The following is a 22,575-nucleotide window of genomic DNA, read 5'->3' on the forward strand; positions in this document are numbered from 1 at the left end:
TGCTAGTCTTTCTGGGTTGATTTGGTTGCACTTCCTACATGCAAGCATGGCAGAACTACGTATCATCTTTCCTTAGTTTTTACAGCAGCACCTCTTAGCTTCAGTTCAGCAAACCACTTTTGATATGGTGATACTTAAAAAGTGTTTTGCAATTTGGGAGTGGCAAGAACCACATCAAAAACTCCAAGAAACCCTTTGAATGTTTGTACAGTATTCAATTGTCCACTGTACATCATGACCTACACGTCTGTGAGTCATCAGCCCAGGTATCTGGAACATAGGGTTCTCCAAGAAGATGCATTTTCAGTAAAGTACTGCAAACAAGATTGAGGAAATTCATATTTTCCCGGGGGGGTGGGGGAGAGAGAGAGAGAGAGAGAGAGAGAGAGAGAGAGAGAGAGAAGATACTTTTCATAATCTTAAGACATGAACTATGCACATCAACTCTTCAAATCAGAAAGATCCCAAGTCAAGTTCTTTTTAATATGACTTGCGAAAGGCATTTTCGCCTAAGAAATAAAAGATGTGATACAGTTGGGCTGTATTAAATTCACATCCCTAAATGTGTATTAGGTTGCAATCCACACTTATTTGGGAGTAAGAGTCATTGAATTCGTTGAACTTACTTCTGAGTAACCATTCACAAGCTGAGCTATTAATCCAAGCTAAGTCTTTATAATTGGCTGGAGTAAAGCTTTCATCTGCATAGGTAGATCTGCATAAGCCTGTACCAAAGTGGCTCTTAGAAGAACTTTATAGCTGAGAACTAGTGCTTGAGTTTGCTTTCCCCCCCCCTTCCTCCCCATCCCTTTTCCTTTTGTACTGTGTCTTTTAGATTATAAGCCTGAGAGCAGGGACTGTCTTATTATGATGATCTGTGTAAGCTATTCTGGGAGCTTTTTTCAGCTGAAGAGTGGGGTAAAAATGCTTTAGATAAATACGTTGCCAGATAAAACATTGGCTAATAAGAGGATAGTCTGTAGCTTTGGGCTCCTTTGCACTGTCCTCTGACTGTCTCTTGAAACACAGGCTGGTTGATGCCTCGTTCTGTATTAGCTGAGGTTTTACATTAGTCTTTCTAGTTGTGAACAGTCATGTTGCTTGACATGCATGCTCTAGTATAGCTATCTTTTGCTCTATATCCTCTGAAAGCTGCTTCTACATCTAGCTTGAGAAGGCGGTTTAAATACTAATGAAGTTAAATACTAATTTGCTTTCTCTTTTTGTCTGTCCCTTTTTATTCTCAGCCTATACCCTGAAAAAACCACGTTAGTATCTAGTGAAGCCAGATCTACAACAGTGGACAGAAAGGGCATATATGGTTGGTCAACAGGAAGGAAACCATTATGAAATTGATCAATTGGCCAAGAGATTGGATAGTTTGATTTTAGCCAGAATTGTGGGGTTGGGGGGTGGGAGAGGGGAGGGGATCACTGCAAATTTGTGACTCATCTGTGCATTGGGAATATTTACATTTTTAAAAAGCCAAACTCCTTGCTGGATACTGTTTCTAAACCACTTTTTTATAATGTTAAACAGGGGAGAGGCACCTCCAGCAGCACGTTACCCCCCAGACGTTTTCTAATGGTAAATATTTTTGTTCTCTATCTCTATGAGGAGTTTTAACTGTAGCCGCATTTTGTCTTTTGGAATATAATAACTGGGCACAGGAGCCTGGGCTGTTGTACTAACTGCATGCCTCCCTTTACACCATAGAGAATAGGGCAGAAGGGACATTAAAAGAGGGCACTGGAGCTTACTAACCTATCTAACGTGCCCCACCTCTGCCATTTCTAGATCCCCCTTTTGCCCTTGTAATCTGCATGGTTCCACCAATCAGAAGAGTGGACAGGCCCGGAGCTGCCTGAATAGTGAGTGGAGAAAGAGTCATAGGCCACCAGAATTGCCCCACAAGGAACAGAACTGGTGTGGAATGTGGGGCTTCAAGTAGCTGCTTGCTTTGCTTGTGCTAATGGCCTGTTCTTTTGCTAGAAATTATAACCACCAGCTTTTAAGGATAATGGGCAGTGTGTGTTCTATAATTTGTTTCTATACTGTGGAGTCTCTAAAGCAGTCATCCAGACTATCCATTCTATCCAGGAATATCCAGAAGTGTGTCTGTCTCTGTGAGGTGCTTACCTGGTCTTCATCACTTGCAGTATCAAAACTACACCGCAGTCTTTAATGTGTCCTGAATGTATACAAGGGTGGCATTATTGCATAAATGGAAAAACAAGACAGCATGGGATCCAGTGATTTGCCAAGACTGCATTGAGAATCTATGTCAGAGCCAAATATGGAGCTAGTTTGCCCTCCATTTGGGAAAGTTGCTTTGAGTTCATCCTTCTAATTACGACCAGTCGTTACAGCAAATAATGGATTTTGTTCTATCTGATGGAAGGGTAGAAATAACTGGAAAGAGCACGTTAACAGACCTTCCAGATAAAGATGGGGAACACTACCATGATGCTGATAGTCATTGTAGCCATGTCATCCGTCTTAAACGTAAGGAGCCTGCAGGTAACTTTGAACAACGATACGGGACAAGCTTGTGACTGTTTCCATTTAATCCTTCCTGTCACTTTGACTTGGTAATGGTGGATTTGTTCTAATGCACATCATTGTGTGTGGCCCTGAAGTCTAGGCAGAAGCATAAGGCTCAGCTAAATTACTTTCTTCTTCCATGAGGGTACACATGAAAAGAAAGGCTATGTGACTGGGAGATGTTCTGCCAAAAAAGCTGTTTTCTGCTGGTTTGCCTTATTTTGCAGTGGGGGAGTTGAGGTAGGAGTTGAGCACTGGGATGAATTTGAAGCAGACCTTGGAGGAAGGCAAAAGAAATCCTGTTTCATCTCTCCCAGATGGTGAAGACAACATCTGCAGAGACTAAAGGGCCTCTTAGTTTTTACTACAGTAAGCAAAACTCTTCAAAACAGGGTGGTACCACAATGGGTGATAGACAGTCTCCTTTCTTATAAGCTGGACATGTTGCATATTCTTCTAAGGCTCCTTCCAGATGATGATAATCCATTTCATCACTTCTTGGTACTAGACCCACCAGACATGCACAATCCGTGCCTCAAATTGTAGTCGTCATTTGTTGTGCTTCAGTCATGCTTTTCCCACGCTTGAAGTGGAGTGTACATTCTGGTTGCTAATTTCCCAGTTCCTAGTGCCATCTTTTACAATGTTGACTATTCTAGCATTTCTCTTTCTTGTGCATCACAAGAGTGTTGAGACTTGTTCCCCACTCCACCTACCTACCCCCATGTGATCCTAGATTATTATTTTTCTCTTTGAGGACAACAAATACAACTGGAGTTTGGACCTAGTTCTAATGCTCCTTCCAGGAAGTAATTAGCAAAACAACAACAATAAAACTGTTTCTGGGATACATTTCATGTGTCTCTGCAGCCCAGATAGTGTTTGATGAAATTTCCCCATAGTCACTAAACTTGTGAGAGCTGTAAACAAAGACAAAATGTATCTTACCTGGACATGTATTGATGAAGATACTGATTGAAGGTGGGAAGAACATGCCACAAAATATGCTCACTTTATCAAGAAATGGTCTTCTTATGCAAAAACAAGATTATTTTGTTTATTTATTTAAAGCATTTTTATAGCACCGCCTCACCATTTCTGGCCTCGAGGCGCTTTACAATAACATATAAAACAATTCCATTAAAATCCTCAACCCACATTAAGACAATTCCATTAAAACCCTCACATATTGATACACATATTGCCACGGAGATGAAAACACAGGATACTGAAATCCATAGATAGTATAATTGAAAGAATCTAAAATGTTTGAAATCTTGTAGTACAGCAAATGTGACTGCTGCTTTTAGAAATTATCTTCTGGAAGCATTTTACCTCTTGGCATCTCTGGTCACTATTCATTGATAAGCTGCAACCTAATTCCATCATCAGTTTGTTTCTTCCTGAGGGCTATACATTTTGTTTGTTTTTAAAACCTATATTCACATTTTTTTTAAAAAAAATGAACATAATTTGGTTGGCATAAATTTTTAAACAAACAATGACATAAAGCAATAACTAAATGTACATCAGCATGCAATAATTCTTTAGTATCATTATAACATCCCTATTTAAGAAACTCTCAGTTTATTCTTTCTGCTGTGTCTTTTGAGCAGAAAACTGCAGGCTTCCTTGCTTTGTCATGCTTTCGGCTTCATATTATTGAAATAAAAAGCTAAGCCATCAACATCCATCCTGATAGCTAATATAGCTATTGTCATTGCTCAAAATCAGTCTCTCAAAATTTGCAAGACCGGATATGGCACACAAAGAAATACATTTAGGAACTATTCAAGCAGGCATTAAAACCAATGCTACTTATTTATCTCTATCAATTACTACCACTGCTATAGTTTTAAATAATTTAGAGAACAATTCCCCAGTCAGTCATGCTGGGAGTTGTAGGACTTTTTTCTGTCTAAACAGTGTTGTCTATCTCTGACAACACTGTTATTGCCATTTAGCAGATGGGGAACAAAGGCTGAACGATACTGACTTGCTTAAGTGAGACCAGAGAAGAGGTATGACTTGAACCAAGGTCTTCCAGATCCCAGTTCATCTCTCTTGTCTACTGGACCGTATTGATTCTGATGCAATCCTGTGAAAACACTAGACGTTTTTAAGCAATGTCTTTGAGATGTGCTAATAAGACTTTCCAACGCAAAATCTTTGACTTGTCACTACGAGCTTCTTTAAACGAGCATGTTATAGTGTGTTTGTGACTCATAGATGTTCATGGCTCATAGATGTTCATGGGTCATTTTGATGACCCAGTGATCCTCCTGCATGTCTTCCACTCCATTTCTCAGTTTTAGTGATTTTAAAAGGCTCAAAAACTTGACCCATCTGAAAAACTTTGGTATTTATCGATATTTCCTGCTGTGTGCAGGAGAAGTTGCGCTATAAAATGCCCACTAGAGGGCACTGTCCAATTAAACTGCATTGCGGCTGTACAAGCCACGTGGTCGCTGCTCTCTTCCTTGTGTAATTACACCTCATTGCAGAAGCAGAAGAGATGCCGGAAACAGAGCCATGGTAGGGGAACGTGATCCCCCCTTCATCTGAAGGAGCTCTATGAGGGTAAATGCACTCCTGGAACTCTGTAGGGAGAAAGGCAGCTTGGGTGGGGGGGGTCTGTATCTGACTTTGAGCTGAAAATGGCCGGCAAGGGAAGGGTTAAGTTCTTCCTCAGGAATGAAGGAAACGGTCTTATACTGAGTCCATCTAGCCCAGTATTGTTGAGACTGACTGGCAGCGGCTTTCCATGGTTTCAGGCAGACCTTTTTCCCCAGTCCTATCTGGAGATGCTGAAGATCGAACTTGGGAGCTTCTTCATGCAAAGCATGCTTTCTATCACTGAGACATCGTCCCTCTTCCTCCTACCCACTCTCTCTCACTCTGCTGCTCCTCTGCACAAAATTGCCCCCTCCCCCAAGACTGTTTTCTGTTTAAAACAAGCCAACGAAGCCAATGTGTATGCCTCACTATACACATTGGGATGCAATTGCCCCTCATTATTTTTGCATACGAAGGCACCTGTTCCAAATGGGAGCTTTTTTCCCCCTTTGAAGTGATGTTTGCACATGGAGATTGCTGCCTTATTTGGCACTTTCACCGTACTTCACCGTAAAACTGTCCCTGGCCGCTATGCCATTCAGTCCACTCACCAGTCTGCGTCAGACATCTCCTTGCATTGGCAGCTCAGGTGTTTAGCTTCACGGTTTTGTTCAAACTGTAGAAACTCTCCTCCATCCCACCTTGCAGATATCTGGTTGAGTCTGTTAAATAACTCCCATCCAGGAAGCCATTGCCTCTCAATAGTGAATGAGCTTTCTGTATACTGATCGCAGTGCTCTCTCTTCATCTGATCTTAAAATTGGCAAAACTGTTTACAATTTGTACCCTAATGTCTGTAAATGAAAACATGTCCCTTATATCACCATTCCTGGGCAACAGAGATACCAAATGCTGGCACAAAGGATGCTAATCCTGAAGGTCATGGCTAGGGGTAGAATGAACTGAAAGCTACAACATAGGCTTAGCTCTCAATCTGTGTTGAGCCCACTTCAGCTTGGAGTGGGAACTTACATGCTGTTTCTCCATCCCCCCAAAAAACAAACAAATAAATAAATGAAGGCAATCCCTGCACATAGAAAGCTAGGTGTCAGGGAGAAGGATTCCAGCTTAGACTTTTTCCTGACACACAAGTTTTCTATGTGTAGGAATGTTCTGTATGATTCCCCTCCCCACCCCTCATAGAGGAGGGTTTCATTATCTGAGCTCTCATCTGCAGTCTCTGAAGAGGTACAGCCCAGACGTAAGTTTACCATCTCACTGAGAACTAGGCCATAATTACTGATTTTCCAGGCTCCCATAGAGCAGAAGCAGGAGCCTAATGTCCAGGAAGTTGTTTTAACAGACATGGATATTTTTGTTTGTTAGCAAGTTGGGTTGATTGGAACCCAGTGGAGCTGCTGAGTAGTAACCGAGAAGCAAGGCAGCCTTGCTTCTCCATGTCCTGTGATTCAGTTAACACTTGTGGACACCCTGGCTGCCATCACACTGGGCTTTTTATCCCACAATTTTACAAGGGTTTATGCTTCTGGATTTTTCTGACGGATTAAGATGAGCTCTTTTACACAAATGGACATGTGCTTTGATTCCAAGGCATATTTTGCAGGTTCTATATGTTTCATAATATAGCCACTAGATGGTGCTTCTGTATAGTGCAACTCCATCATTTTACACTGCCAATATATCAGATTAATGCTGCTTGCCGTGTTATCTCCGATCTTTTAAAAAGTGGGATGAAGGTCGAAATGCATAGGAGACGCCCTGAAGGCTGACAACATAGTGTAAAGGATTTGCAAACTTCTATGAGTGACCAATCACATTTGTGCAATAAAAGCCTTGTCTAGAAATGTTCCATGTGTTGTTCTGTGAGTCATGTCCACTTCTCAAAACACTTGCAGTACATATCACCACAAAACAATAGAAACTACATCACAGTCTGCCATCTCTTAAGTTTGGAAGAGTAGTTGCAGTAATCTGTAGCAACACGAAGATAAAAAAAAATCTGTTGCACTTTAGAGGTTAATTGGATTGTTGTGATGTGAGCTTTTAGCAACAGCCAGCTTCATCCGATGTCTCTTCTCTGAATGAATATTTTTGCTTATCTTTATTGATTTGCAATATTTTCTTATCCTATATGGCTCATTAGTTCATCTCACAAAAGAGAGAGGTTAACCGCAGGATGTGCTGTATCTTAATCTGCTGCATAAGATATTCATTTATGTGAACTGGTGACATATGCAAACAATACAAAATTACTCACGGCAATTAAATCCAACACAGCTTTACAGAAGGATCACATAAAACTATGATTGGACAATAAAATGTAAAATTGTTGAAAGGCTTAAAAAAAGACTTGCAGTGCAATCCCATCCATACCTACCCAGAAGTAAATCCAATTGTGTTCAATGTACCTTACTCCCAAATAAGTGAGTATACTATTATAACCTTATTTTTTTAACATCCTGATTTATATACCAGTTATTTCATTCCTAATAATAAAATTATTACATAATAATTGAGCATAAGAGAATACAGGTAAACACCTCATTAGTGCTTGATTCAGAAAATATATTAGTTATTTACTCCAAGTCCTAAGCAACACAGGACTTTGATGCCCTTATGAAATTCTGTATACTTTAGGGCTACCACCCTCTGGGGCATGCATTATTCCATTTGTGTACTTGCAAATGGTGACTGTGGAACTATTAGAGAAAGCATCAACTCAGGGTACTTCCCTTCCACAAGTGCAAAAGGCAAACAAAAGGCTAGAATCATTTTGGAAAGATATTAAATCATAGTGATAAATAATAACTAAGTATATTCTGCCCCAGCTGGGCCTGAATATTTCAGGTTGTGAATTATAATGGCGCATCACTGCTTAACAATTAAAATGAGAATGTAAGCACTTAAATTGCTCAATTTAAAGTCAACATAAAATATATTTGTGATACTAATTAGAATCTTTGAAACTTCATGGTTTTGCAAAGGGGAAAAGAAACAAGTTAACAGTGTGTATTAGTGTTACTGACATGTGGTCCTAGAATTTGGCAAACTTGTGTCAAACTTCTATCAAAATACAGATTGCTAGGAGCTGAGCCTGTTTTTTAAAATATTATAATGATTACCCATGGACTTGCTACCTGTAGTCCACAGGTTTAGGGTGGGAGAGAAGAATTGTCAGAGCATGTCAGGGAGCAAATGCAAGTTCAGAGATGGAATCTTTAGGGAGAGAGGTAATTAGGTTAGATGTTTTCTACAAGGCTGTGTCATTTTTATGCTCTGCATAAAAGGATTGATGCTAATTAAAGGTGCAATTGAAGCCAATGGCAGAGCTCCCATTAAGTTTGAGTTGGATTACACCTTGGAAAAAGTTGCAGAAATAGTAACTGAAACTGAACTAAAATACTAGTGCAAATGGAAACATAGGTGCTCTGCTGTGTGTGTGTGGTGGTGGGGGCACTCTTTAAAAAGTGTGATCAGAGTACAATAGGCCTTTCTTGCTATTTACAAGTACAACTGTTATCATATTGCCAGAAACATGCTTTTTTTCTTATCTATAGCTACCCTTGCAGAGCTATAGCCGTTACTGAACCATAATCCTGGAGACTATGATTTTCTAAGGAGTAGAGTCTGCAGGTTGATTATGTAAGCACATTGATACTTCAGTATACTTAAATAGCCCCTTCCAACTCTATGATTCTAAAACACAGACACATGGGAGCTTTTCTAAGATGCCGGAGTATTCTTTAACGAGGGCCACCCACAATGTTCTGTACTAGACTCGAATAAGAGATTACATACTGCCCTAAAATGAAGACTTGTGTAACCACTGGTACCCTGACCATGAACTCTTGCTATCTTTGGAATGGATTGTTGCTTTCTCCATTGCCCTCATAACAAACCAGAACCGGGCCTTTTGCATACAAAATGCCCAGACCTCACGGATGCTTTTCACAAAGTATGCTTAAGAGGAAATAAAATCTCCACTAACAGCCCTGAAACTATAAGGGTTAGCGCACTACATTCACATTGATAGGTTACACAATGTAAACTAAGGAAGTATGTTTATAGTATTTTATTTTCATAGGCATGAGCCAATTCTAGCTAGAAAGCATTACTGTTTCTTCCCTCACTTATACTCAGAACATATTACATCCCTTAAAGCCCGAGACACACAACTGTTAATAATATTAATCTTAATTAACAACTTAACTTGATTTCTAAGCAATGTTCCTTGTCGGTGGAAAGAACAACGAAGAGGGATTTGTAGGCAGGTTATCAAGATGTAAACAATGTGTGTTAAATTTTGTCCTGTATGGTGAGCATTTTTGCATTAGAAGAATTTGATTAAAATAAAATTCAACTTTACTCCTAGCCATTGGCGGTTTTGCTCTTGGACTCATACGCTCTTTACCTTTTTGCCCAGGTACACTCTGATTCATGCCATTAACTATCTTAGGAATGTATTTGGCTGACAAAGTGTAATTCTTTGGGACAGACTGTCTGACAGGATGTTCCTCTTGGGTGCTTCCTTTATTTTAATATATAAGCAAGAGTTGAACTGCTTTAGGTATCTTATTCTAGCTGAGCTTATGAAAATCTGTTTCCTCAACATCACCCCACTTCCATTATTGCTTGATTGTTAGGCTGCTGTGCAAGAAGAGTTTATTTATTTATTTATTTCATTTATATCACCCCCCTTTTCACCCTCCCTGTTTCTGCCAAATCTTTCCTGCAAAATCCCCCTCCCACCCATTTCCCCCTGACAGGCTCTGAGTGCTTCCAAATGAGGCATTTATCGTGCAATCGCTCTGCCTCATTCGTGGAATTTTGCACGGGGTTCAGACGTTGTCATCTTCCACTCGTGGCCATCCTGTGTTTTCCCACTGCTTCTGTCTTTTTTCTTACCATAGAACATCAGTTAAGTAAGAAAAGATGGAATAGCTGCACAGTGCATTCTGATTGTTAGCCCTAGGACCCCTCAATCTGGAAGCATTTTCCCTTTCAGTTTTAGAACCCATCTAGGAGAAAAATACCTTTCAAAACACGAGGTGTTCACATTTGCAGGGGAGAATCTGTAGTCCCGGGAAAGGATAAATAGTCTTCTTCCCACACACAGATTTCCCCCTGCAAATTCCTGGCCAGTCTTCCCACCATCTGTCACTCCAACAGTTGTTCACTGGGTTGTTCTGAGGATAAAATGGGATAACCTCACTTATGCCACCCACCCTGACCACCTTGGAGAAGGGACTGGATGCTGATGTGATAAAAAGATTTAACATAGTCATTAAAAAATCCAAAAACATAACTATCATACTGAGATGTTTAAAAGTAGAAACCCATCACAATCACTTGAAATGCTAAGGTTGCACTACTCAGAATAAGTAGTTTATCTGTTGCCTCCATTTGTTCCACAGCAGGAAATGAGATAGTGCTATTCAGAGCACTCTATAATGTGATACAGGTGTAATGATGGGGCATATTACTGGGCAGTCAGCTCCCTGCACCTCCCTTGGAAAGATCCAGGCATGCAATAAGAACAAGAGTGAAAATATTAGGCATTGATTTACCTAATGTAAATCCTTGATCTGATGGCAAGTACAAGAAACTAATTGTTTTCTTTTCTTTGTTGACATAGTCAAAGCCTGAGATCTCATATTTTAAACAAAGTTCTGCAAATTAGAGTTGTAAGGAATATTTTTTTAAAAATTGCAGTGAACATGAATATTCAAGTTTGGATAATAAAACATTAAAATTCTTGACTTAACAGTAATTCAAATTTTATCCTGCTAAAAGCTAAGAATTTCAGAGATTTGGATTTGAGTTTCAGTGATTTGTTTAGATTAGATATTTGCGCCAAATGTTTGTACATCTTAAATTAAAGACACTACTTCCTCTAAGACATCCACCTCTAAGACATCTCAAACTGGACATTCCTTGTTCAAATACATTATAAAGCTACATATATTGAATATAAGTGCCTGGATAGTCTTCAGGAACATTTGGTGAAGTCATGAATTTATGCATGTTTTAAAAGAAGTTATTGTTGTTATTACTATTTTATCTTCTTTCAGAGACCTGCGCTGTCAATAATGGAGGCTGTGACAGCAAGTGCCATGATGCAGCAACTGGTGTGCACTGCAGCTGCCCAATGGGATTCATGCTTCAACCTGACAGAAAAACATGCAAAGGTAAATGGCAACCAGATGTATATCCAGTGGTTGAGAGAACATTTCCCACAGAGAATAGGACTGGATATTGTTGAGTTCCTTCACCTGTTTGCAAGTGTAAGTATTTTTTTTCTTTTTACCTAGGTGGAATACTATAGATATGTGACATAAATGCCCCATCTCATGAAAGGGCATTCTTCCTCATTTAGCTGTAGCCTCTGAACAGCTCTCAAGTGACATCATGGTGCTCCTTCACTCAGCTTTGCTTCTGGATGATCAGGTGGTGGCTGTAGCCAAAAGCATCTTTGCCCAGGTTAGGCAGATGTGTCTGTTGCATCTGTTCCTGATGTGATGGGACCTGGCTATGGTGATGCATGCTTTAATTACATCTAATGGCTTGTAAGCCGCCTTAGGGGCGTTCTGCCCTGAAAGGGAGCCAAGAACTGTTTTTAAATATACAATATACACATACACACAACTGCACTTTGCGAACTTTCATCTAGTCCAGAAGGTGCTGTGAAAATGTTAGTGGACATTTGCTCTCAGGAGGATCATGTTACTCCTGTCCTGCAACAATTGCACTGGTTACCAATCTGTTTCCAGGCACAGTTCAAAGTGTTAGTGATTACTTTTAAAACCTAAGCTGCTCCGGTCCAGGGTGAGCCTGTCTATGTGATGCAACCACAGCTTCACAGCCACTGCAGGGCTTTCCTGTGAAGCTGCACATTGAAAAAATCAGGAGTGAGGTCACTATAGCTCTTCCACCATCTGACATCACTCTGGGGCCAATCTGGAGGTGGTCCCTGGTGAAAGGCAATGGGCGATTGGTCACCTTCCACCAGGAAGAGGGCAGTGGCAGCTCCGCTACCCAGATGGCCGTCGGAAACCCTGTGCTCCCCTCTCGGTGTCAGGATAACCTGATGCCACCGTAGGAGAGGAAAACCTCTCTGAGGGAGAGGTGCTGACTTGGCGGCATGAAGACAGCTCCCAGGATACCTTACAGCCCGCCTTCTCCCTGCCCACACCTTAAAATCTGCTGGAGAGGCCCTTGTCTATGTCCCAACTGTCATGGAGGATTGGTTGATGTGGAAAAAAGAATTCTCAGTAGTCGCATCCAAATTATGGAATTCTTAAGCCCGCTTAGTTAGCCCCCTCTCTTGCTTAGTAAAACCCGTTTTTATTCTGGCAGGCCTTTGTTTTATGCAGATGGATAAAACAGATAAATCAGAGACTTTGGCTCAGTTCAGACAACACATTAGTCAACGCAGTGTGAAAACTCCACTCAACGGTTGAGTTTTTAGGAGGTACTCCCCACACAACATGTTCTAACTCCACCGTTGTGTGACTCTGGTGTACCATGGAGTTGAGTAAAGTCCATCCCAATGTTTGATTGACAGTTCCTCCTCCCTCTCTTCTCCCCTGGTCCTCTCAGTGGTATTCCATCAGCCATTGCTCAAAAAACAAGAAATATAAATAAATAAATTACAGATCCAGGAGCACTCCCAAACTGCAAACACAGTCTTTCAGGGGAAGTGTAACCCCATCCAGAATTGGTTGACACACCTTCAGACCCAGGTTGGGGCCTTTGACGGTAAGCACCTCTGTCTTGTCTGGATTCAGCTTCAGTTTGTTTTTCCTCATCCAGCCCATTACTGCCTCCAAGCATTCATTCAGAGGAGACACATTATCCTTAGCTGACGCTGTTGTCGAAGGCATAGAGAAATATATTTGGGTGTCATCGGCATACTGATAGCACCCTGCGCCATGCCTCCGGATGATCTCTCCCAGCAGTTTCATGTATATGTTAAACAGCATTGGGGATAGGATGGCACCTTGTGGTATACCACACAACAGCTCCTTCTTTGAGGAGCAACTATCCCCAAGCATCATCATCTGGAATATGCCTGAGGACCGGAACCACTGAAGCACAGTGCTCCCAATTCCAAAACCTCCTAGGTGTTCCAGAAGGATACCATGGTCGATGGTATCGAAAGCCACTGTGAGGTCCAGAAGTACCAGCAGGGACACACTCCCCCTGTCAATACTCAAGTGTAGATCATCCACTAAGGCAACCATAGCTGTCTCAACTCTATATCGTGCCCTGAAGCCGGTTTGAAATGGGTCTAGAAAATCTGTATCATCCAAAACTGCTTGGAGTTGGAAGGCAACTGCCCTCTCAATCACCTTGCCCAAAAATGGAAGATTTGATACTGGTCTGTAGTTATTACGCTCCAGTGGGTCCAGGGAGGGCTTTTTTAGAAGTGGCCATACCACTGCTTCTTTTAAATGTGATGGAAACCTCCCCTCCCTGAGAGATGCATTAATAATATGCTGTAGTTGTTGTCTAACTGCATCTCCTCCCTGGATGACCAGCTACAAAGGACAGGGATCGATAAACTGCATGTTATTTAACTCCCGGTGTGCCTGTGATGTGGGCAGCCAGCCTTTTGAAAATGCAACCCCCATTCAGGGTTTGTTGTATCGTGTGAACCTAGCATGTGTGGGTTATTTGGGGGTTAAACAACCCTCACATAGCCCATGTTCTGTTTTAGGGTTATGCTAGGGTTGTTTAGCCGTTGCATAACCCACACTTGCCTTGGCCCATTGTGAGTTAAATAAGGCTTGGTTAAATAATCCACAACGAGCTGCAATGTGTCGTATGAACCTGGTCAATGAATTTGAACACCTTTAACATTACCCCAGAGCCTGGCTAACTCAGTCATCTTGAAAGTAGTTGGGCCAAAGTACACTCTATTGCACTCTTATCAAAGAAGGCCACCTCCTCTGTCTTAGCCTTACCTTTCCACATCTCCATCTATCAGTTCCATTGTACACTGAAGACTGCTGCCCTCTCCCTCCCAATTATGCCTACTTTGTCTTTTTCCCACCCCAACATAAAATGGTAAAGTTTAGGATCCCACCAGGAGCAGCAACTGCAGTGTACTTGTAGAAAAGGGAAATTACTAGGAGTAACACAGCATCTTTGTCTTTTTTGAGATGGCAATTATGAATGCCTTAGTATTTATTTATTTATTGCATTTCTATACCACCCAACAGCCGATGCTCTTAGTTGATGGCTGCCTTTTTAAAACTGCAGGTGTTGAACCCCATCTACTGTGTTTTTTGCATGTGAAGCAAAGCTTTAATTATTTATATTTTATTTACTTATTTATTTATTTATTACATTTATATACTACCCTACAGCCGAAGCTCTCTGGGCGGTTTACAACAGTTAAAAACAGTAAACATTTAAAAAGTATACAAAATTATGAGTTAAAAGTGCAGCGATCCTGCCGAAAGACTGGAATATACAAGTGGCTACACAGGAGGTTGAAAAGCCTGTCTGAATCAGTGTATCAACTTAGGGAGCTTATTAAAACTCTTCTTTAGTTTATTTATTGCTGTATATATGCACAGCTCACTTTTCATGAGGCAAGTCATAATCTGGCACTTGGAAGGGTCACTGTGATGTTGCCATGTGGAGTACCTGGCTCATATTGTTCCTGAAATACTTGTGAATTGGGACAAGCGGGCAGTGGAGCATGATGAAGTTGTGGATGTCTGTGGATGGAGTGGATTGGTTGGGCATTGGATGCACTTTCTTCTCCAGCCTTGTGGGTATATAGTTTATCTTTCTAACATTTGTGCTTCCAGTGTTTTCATGGCTTTTGGCTAAATACAGAGCTTTTCTCCCCAGAGCCTTCAGTCAATCCAATATGAATCTACCAATAAGATTGCTCCATTATTTTGTCAATAAGTATATTTGCAAAAATGGGGCTAGATCTGTATACCCACATGTGCAAAATAGCACTTTTTTTCACACACTCAGGGTTTTTAACAGACTGGTGGCTCCTTGTGCTATTCAGTCATTGTTCTTCTTCTGTAGGCTATGTGAGGAACTGCAGTTTACTTTCCACAGTATAGTCCTTTTTTTAGTGTGAACATCCTAGTAGGTTCCAGTAACAGGTGTGACATAGCTGTGCAGGCAGGAGGAGACAATTTACTTGGGCACATAGCATTTAAAGAAAACACTTGGGGAGTTAATTTTAAAAATGCAGTGCTATTGTGCAATTACTTCAGTAATGTTAAAAGCTAGAAGAAAAGGGCATTTTAAAAATAAGGATAAATGAACATGGTAATAAAATGTAATCAAATGAAATTGCAGTGTTTTGGGCATTTATTTATTTTTACAAACATCAGTTTAAAAATTTGCGCTAAGACACTTTTTCATTAAGTGCTATAGATTTTAATTTCCACCCCCAAAAGGTGAAAAAGTGCAATTTAAAAGATCCATTTAGAATTGCTAAAATGCCATTAATTGGGAAGCTACCTGATATGTCACTGCACAGGTACACTGAGGTACAACTATCTGATACCTCTGATACTTCACTGCAAACGGTGCCTCATTAAAAAGAAATTATGGAAAAGAAGTTCTAAAGCAATCTACACCTCTTAGGCTTTGTGCTACTGTTGTGTACTTTAAAAAGAATAATTGTATTTTCTGTGTTTTGAGAAAATACTGGTTTTGATGATGAAGCCCCATATAAAGAGTGTGTGAACAAAGCATAGCTATTCCTCAGGAAAAGCCTAGTATTTCTAGATTTAGGATTTCTAGAGGTACCAGGTGAAGGACTCCTACCAGTCAAAATGCACCTTGCACCAATTCTGTTCGGTTTTCCCTTTAACATTATGCAAAATGAAAAAAAGCTGGAAGTAGTGGTGGTCAGAAAACACAGGAGGGTTACTATTTGAAGGTGATGTCACCTGGACCTCCTGTAAAATTCTGTGACTGAGGCTATAAAAGCCTGACCTGGAAAGATCCTAACTTAGTCGTAACCACTATATGTACCTTGTACGCACATATATTTTTCCTCCTCCCTCTCCATCCTTTTTTCCAGTGGGCCTGTCGCACGATCACAGAGGGGGAAATAAGCCACCGTGCCTTATTTCCCGCAGCCAGAAACCGCTGCAGCCTGAAAATTCACAATGGCGGCTGGTACATTTCGCAAGCCACTGTGGCTTATTTTCCCCTCCATGATCTCATGAACCTGCTCATTGTGTCTTGTCCTTTCGATTGTAATCCAGGGGCATGGACTGTCTTGTGTTCATTTATTGTTTTCATTGATTGAACTCTGGGAGCCTATTTCGGTTGATTAACAAGATAAAAAATTGTTAAATAAATAAATAAAAGGTGCAGCTCCTTGAATCAACAAAAGCTTTTAGAGAACAAAGAAAAACTGCCTTATATACTGGGATAGGGCTTTGGTCCATCTAGCTCAGTATTGTCTACACTGTGTGGCAGTGGTTGTCCAGGGTTTCCAGCAGGGGTCTTTCCTGTGGTGCAGCTAGGGTTGGACCTTGGGGCCAATGTTCAGTGCCCTGTAGCCCAGGGGGGCAATGACCACCCAGAGAGCAACAAATGCAGAAGGACACTCCATTTTATTCCTGTGGTCATGGTAGTGCTATCACTTAAGTGAGTTTAACATTCAAAACTACATATGCTGAGAGTATTACTTTTAGAATGTAAGCCTATTCTAGGGTCTTGCTATTTACTGTTTTACACTGTACAGCACCATGTACATAGATGGTGCTATATAAATAAATAAATAATAATAATAATAATAATAATAATAATAATAATAATAGTAATAATAATAATAAAGATGACAGTTTTGTTATTCTACAATATCAGGAATGTGGAAGCAGTTTTAAAGCATGGGACAGAAGTCAGGGAGGTGGAAGAGAAAAGGTCATCTAAAAGGAGCCCTCATTAAGTCCAGGGGCTAAAATTACCTAGGTGCACCACTGGGTCTTTCCCAATCCTATCTAGAGATGCAACGGATTGAACATGGGACCCTCTGCAGGCAATCCATGTGCTCTACCACTGAGCTACAAGAGCTCTCCATGAGGGCACTTCCAGAAATTTGGGTTTTCTTCACACACACACACCAGTTCTTAGTTCTTAGTTATTTATTGCGCAGGATCCAAAAACTTTCCCTCAAGGTAGAATTTCAGTCTTCTTGGGGATTTCACATTGACCAGACACGGAATTTGCAGCTTTTGTTGCAGGGAAAATTGTGTTTCCACCCCTACTTCTCAGCCAGGATGCCCATTGCAGTTCAGAGTGCCATGTGAATTGTCATTGTATGTGACCTCCTAGGGCAGGCACTGACTGGATAGTGCCCATAACATCAACTCATAACAACCAACATAACTCCTCAGTATGCCTATGCCATTTTAAAAGCAGGAGTTGTTTTTTGCTACACTAGAGACTGAATATCATCCTGCTATACAACTCTCCTGTCCTTGTGCTGCCCAGAAGAACTCTTGTTGTTGGGCAGATTAAAACATATATTTAGGTTACCCTTTCCTGTCCCAGCAGTCCCGTCCCCCCGTCCCCCCGTTTTATGGACTGTTACCTTTTTATTGGAATTAACTCTTTGAAGGGTGGGCTTTTGAAAAATGAAGCTATATCTCCCCCTGTTCTTTTGTATAATGGCAGACAGGAGTATGGCTCCCTTACATGAGGACAGGATATCACGCTATTGGCGTTGGATCGGCACTAGCGTGAGTTTTGCAGTACAAGAAGTGTGTGGGCTTTAAAAAAAAATCATCTGGAAAGGCTCGCAGAGAAAAAGGTGAGACTCCACAAACGCAGGGCGTCTGTGTTCTGTCTCTGGCAGCTCCAGGGAACGTGACCTTAGTTAAAACAGGGAAAAGCCCTTCTGCTGAAAGCTGTCTAACCGCCTTACTGATTCCAGACCCCATTTACTTCGTTATTATTTTTCAGAGCTCACCGCCTCTAAAATGCTAGAGTTCCAGGAAAACATAATAACCCAGAGCCATGTCCCCTGTGTCTGGGATTTTATTATGGTTTGGAGCTGTTTTATTGCTAGTTCAATTCACTCACAACAACAACAATAATGATAATACTAATAGTAAAACTCCAGCTTCATAGTGGGGAAAAGACAAGGGAGCGCCCTTGGATGACATCTGCCTGAGCTCTCTTTCTGGGATTCATCAGCTTTGGCTCATTCTGTTTTACAGACCATTTCCTAGCAGTAAATATCCTGGCTTGTAAGTAAAAATATCTCTTAACAGGTAGTAGGAGCTTTTTGAGAATTTGGGAAATTACGTATATGTTGGGGAAGAGGTATATGTTGTTGTTGTTTTTCAAAACAGCCCATTTGTAAAGTTTCATTTTCAAAACAACTGTTATCTGAAGATTATTTCCTCTTCCAGTTTCTTTCTTCTTTCCAGTCCCACCCCATCCTTATTTAAATGCGCAAAGCCTCTTAAACTGCCATCCTGTGCATGTTTAGATGGAAAAAAATCTTACAACTTCCAGCACTCTGGAAGCAAAGGATTCAGCCTCTGTCTTGCATGCTCTGGTAACGCCTCACCTTTTACTACTATCATGAGTTGGGGTTGTCCTTGAAGACTGTTCTGAAACCTCAGATAGTTTAAAATATGCCAGCTCAACTCCTGTTGGAAGACAATAATCAAGCACATAAAACACTGATTCTTTATTATCTTCACTGGGTCAAATGTAAGGTGCTGGTTTGTGGCTTTAAACCCCCCCGCTGGCTTGGATCCAAGATATCTCAGGGAAAGTGCCCATCCCCCCTCTAAATTCCCCCACTCACCATTTAAGATCATCTGTAGAAATGTCTATACAAGTTCCAGTACTGTCAGCTGGGAGACTGTAACCTACCAGGGACCAAGCCTTTCTTTTAGTGGTGGCAGGGTGACATCTATGCTATGGAACACCCTCCTTCCCAGTAAAATCAGACAGGCCCATTCAACAGATTTTTAGCTGGTTACTGAAAATTTTTCTTTCCTGCCAAGCTTTCTGTGATGTTGTAATTTGCTGATTTTAGGTGGCGGCTGCCTTTAGAGAGCAATCCTATGGCTGCTACACAGTGACAAGAAATTATTTTAGTGTTGCGGGTAGCTTGTTAACCACCCCAATAACTCACCCTTGCTGGGTTCACAAGTAACAACAAACTATGATGCCACCCCCACCCCACCTCCACAGCTCAAATATTCAAAATGGCAGCCTCCACCACAATGAGAGGCCCCACATGGAAATTCACCAATGGTGGCTTCTCATTACATGCGAACTGGGGCAGTATCTGAGGGGCCATAGGATGCAGCATATCTCCTCCTCCAGAGCTGGAGACAGAGCTCTGAACTCAAGAGGAGGAGATTCATCTGTGGAACTCCTCTCCCCAAGCCCCTCCCAGCTACTGCCAAAGCACCAGGTGGCTTGCTCCCTCAAGGTTGGGAGTCCAACCTCAACAACAGAAGGAATGGGTGAGGTGGATGTGGGCCAGTGGACTGGGAAGGGAGAGGCATGGGTCTTCTGGATCCAAAGGACTCTCAGCTCCCACCCCTGCCCTCAGCAGACAGGTTCAGAGACCCATGTAACATAAAAAGCAATTTGGGAGGACAGAGAGGCAAAAGTAGTCTCTGTGGCCTCAGCTAGACCTATGGGAGGGGGAAGGATCTTGTGATGTTGTTATCGCGAGATCTCCCCTCTGTTTACACGCGGTGCGTGATGACCACGGAGGAACAGGACATCGCGCCCGCCATTTTGTTTGTTTTTTTTCTTAAAGGAGACAAGCGCAGAAGCGCTCATACGCAAATGGTACGTTTTTTTCTAATTTAAAATAATTTTCCCGCTCACCCCACCCCACCCCCGATGGGCACAGTTCCCGGCTCCTCGCGAATAACCGTGAGGAGCCGGGACAAACCTCGATGCCCGCCCGCCCACACGTTCTGCAGTCTAGGAATCAGCCTGAGGCCGCGGAAAAAGCAGGCTACAACTGTTACGGAATATCCCGGGGCAAGGGAGGGCATCCCTCCCTCTCCCGGGATCCCCTGTGCGTCAAGTGGACGCACAGGGACAATCTAGGGTGATCCCCGGGATACCGCCCCATCTAGCTATGGCCTGTTACTCCTCCATCTTTGCTGGCAAGAGCCAGGTACAGCTTAGGATAGACGGAGGGTTCTGTCTTCCTTTGAGTGTCTATCCCATAGGATTGCACCTTTAATTGAATTAATTTTAAGAACTGTATCATTTGATTAATTTAGTGTGTTTTTATGTTTGCTTGTTCTGTTATAAACAGCTTTGAGGGTGTTATTGCAGAAAAGTGTGATAAATGTACATATAAATATAAATGCATTTTTGCAGTCTGCAGAAGTATATATTTATGTGTTTTTTAATAAGTGGCCTGTCCGTATGCAGTCTTGTGCAAGAAGGCAGTGTTGACAACTGCTGTCAGACAAAGATTGTGAAGAAACTCCCCAAATGTGTCCATGGATCACATGTACTTATGGGTTAGGCACCTCTGGCTTGTAGCCATTTAATTTCTCTCAACCCTTTAAACTATTCATTGCCTGCTGGGTTGTCAAAAATATTGAAGACATGATTCACTTGCTTTCAGCCAAGAATGTTACATGTCTTATCACACTTATTGTGCAGATGGCTCCTGGCACTACCAGTCAAAAGACATTGGGCAGCTGTTACATCTTTTCCTCCTTCATGAATTTTATATGAAAAGAATGAAGACTGAAGAAGCGGTGGGAAAACACAGGGGGCTTACAAATGGAAGGTGGCACTGGCTGGACCCCCATAAAATTCAGCAAATGAGGCAGTCCAACAGCACAGTAAAAGCCAGGTCTGGAAGCACCCAAAGCACAAAGAATTATGGATACTCAGTCAAAATCAGTGCATAGGTAGAAACTGAACTCAGGAGTCCCATCTACTTATTCCATTTCCTTGTCATGAATCACTATTTGGAGAATGTTTGGTTGTTTCATCCAGGTATCACATTTTTTCATAACTGATTCCCTTAACTAAACTTGTTTTCCCCCATGTTCCCCCCCCCCAATTACAGATATTGATGAATGCAGGTTGAACAATGGTGGCTGCGACCACATCTGCAGGAACACAGTGGGCAGTTTTGAATGCAGTTGTAAGAAGGGATACAAGCTGCTGATCAATGAAAGGACCTGTCAAGGTAAAGACTTCTACTGTTTGAATGTGAAGATTTAGGGCATTTCTACAGGAGGCATTTATTGTGAGCTCATCATCATTCCCTACTCATGGTTGTTTACAAGTTCTTTAGACAACAGCATGCCCCTCCAGTTTCACTTCTGTGTCTAACCAACACTTTCAGCTAATTTTCTTTTTTTAGCGTAGGGAAATGGTGGCATGTAATTGTGAAAGCGAAAGGAAGCGTAATTTCCTCTAGTGTATTTGCACTATTCTGCTATACTGCAGTGCCATCAAGAGTTTATGTAGTGGAAAAGCAAGAAACAAAACATTCCTCGTACAGTGCTTGGATCTCAATTCTGTGGTGAAACCGAAAGTAGATACGGAGGTTTTACAGCTAATTAACAGCCTCAAGTAGAAAAGCTCTTAGGGGATGTGGAGTACTTTCAAAAGGCTTAAAGTTGTAAGAGGCATGACCAGACTGATCCTTTTAGCAAGCTTGGGATTTCAGTATGTTTCATAGGAGTTTGCCATGTGATTACTATGAATTTTATAAAGCTAATCTTTTATACACCATGCACGAGAGTTTTCAAGGCACCATGGTAGCCAGTGGTTTCGTCTGCTGTCTTGTGATGATAAAAAAGAAGAAGTTGAGATGCTTTGGAAGATCTGGGAATTGGTCTGATTGCAATAGCTGGCTAACGAACCATGGCTTCAGGCACCCACCCAGGAAGAAAGGAACGTTTTCTAAAATGCTGCTTCAGAGTTGCAAGGGGATCCTGATGTAGAATAGAACCTTGTACTTTGGTCTCTGCTTCTATTAACACTGGCTCCAACCTGACATCAAACAGCAATAAAATGAACTGACTGTATGGCAGTTGATTAACGCCCTACATCTCCTCAGGCTCCTTTCTTGACTGAAATTTCCTTCTTATTCCTCAGTACAAATTACTGGAAAATAAAATGTAAAGGCTGCATAGCACAGTTCATTTCAGAATAAATAAGTGAATAAAGATGAATTTTAATTCATAGTTCTGAAAAGTTTTAAAGTGTTGGTCTGCTGGCCTTAAAACACAGTTTAAAACCCATGACTGTTACCTCAGCAAACACATATCTTCAAACTCAGGGAGCAGACGCAAGGGGGGATCAGTCAGCAGGTGTGTGTGTGTGTGCATGCTTAATCCGCCTGCTGCTTTCCAACTACTGCTATTCCCCATAGGCCAGCTTCCCCCAGTGTCATACCCTCCAGATGTGTTGGACTGCAATTCCCATAATTCCCAGCCAGCT

General features: G+C 41.5%; 1 protein-coding gene across 1 annotated transcript in view; it reads left to right on the top strand.

Moving 5' to 3' along the window:
• The window catches only part of SCUBE3 (signal peptide, CUB domain and EGF like domain containing 3), a 152,074-nt gene that overhangs the window by 89,468 nt on the left and 40,031 nt on the right, over positions 1-22,575 (top strand). The window contains exons 7-8 of the mRNA XM_063141508.1: positions 11,193-11,309; positions 21,191-21,313. Coding sequence (XP_062997578.1) covers positions 11,193-11,309; positions 21,191-21,313 — 240 coding nt within the window. The remainder of the gene's footprint in view (positions 1-11,192; positions 11,310-21,190; positions 21,314-22,575) is intronic.

Source organism: Elgaria multicarinata, chromosome 1 (genome assembly GCF_023053635.1).
Source record: "Elgaria multicarinata webbii isolate HBS135686 ecotype San Diego chromosome 1, rElgMul1.1.pri, whole genome shotgun sequence".
Classification (NCBI taxonomy): Eukaryota; Metazoa; Chordata; class Lepidosauria; order Squamata; family Anguidae; genus Elgaria; species Elgaria multicarinata.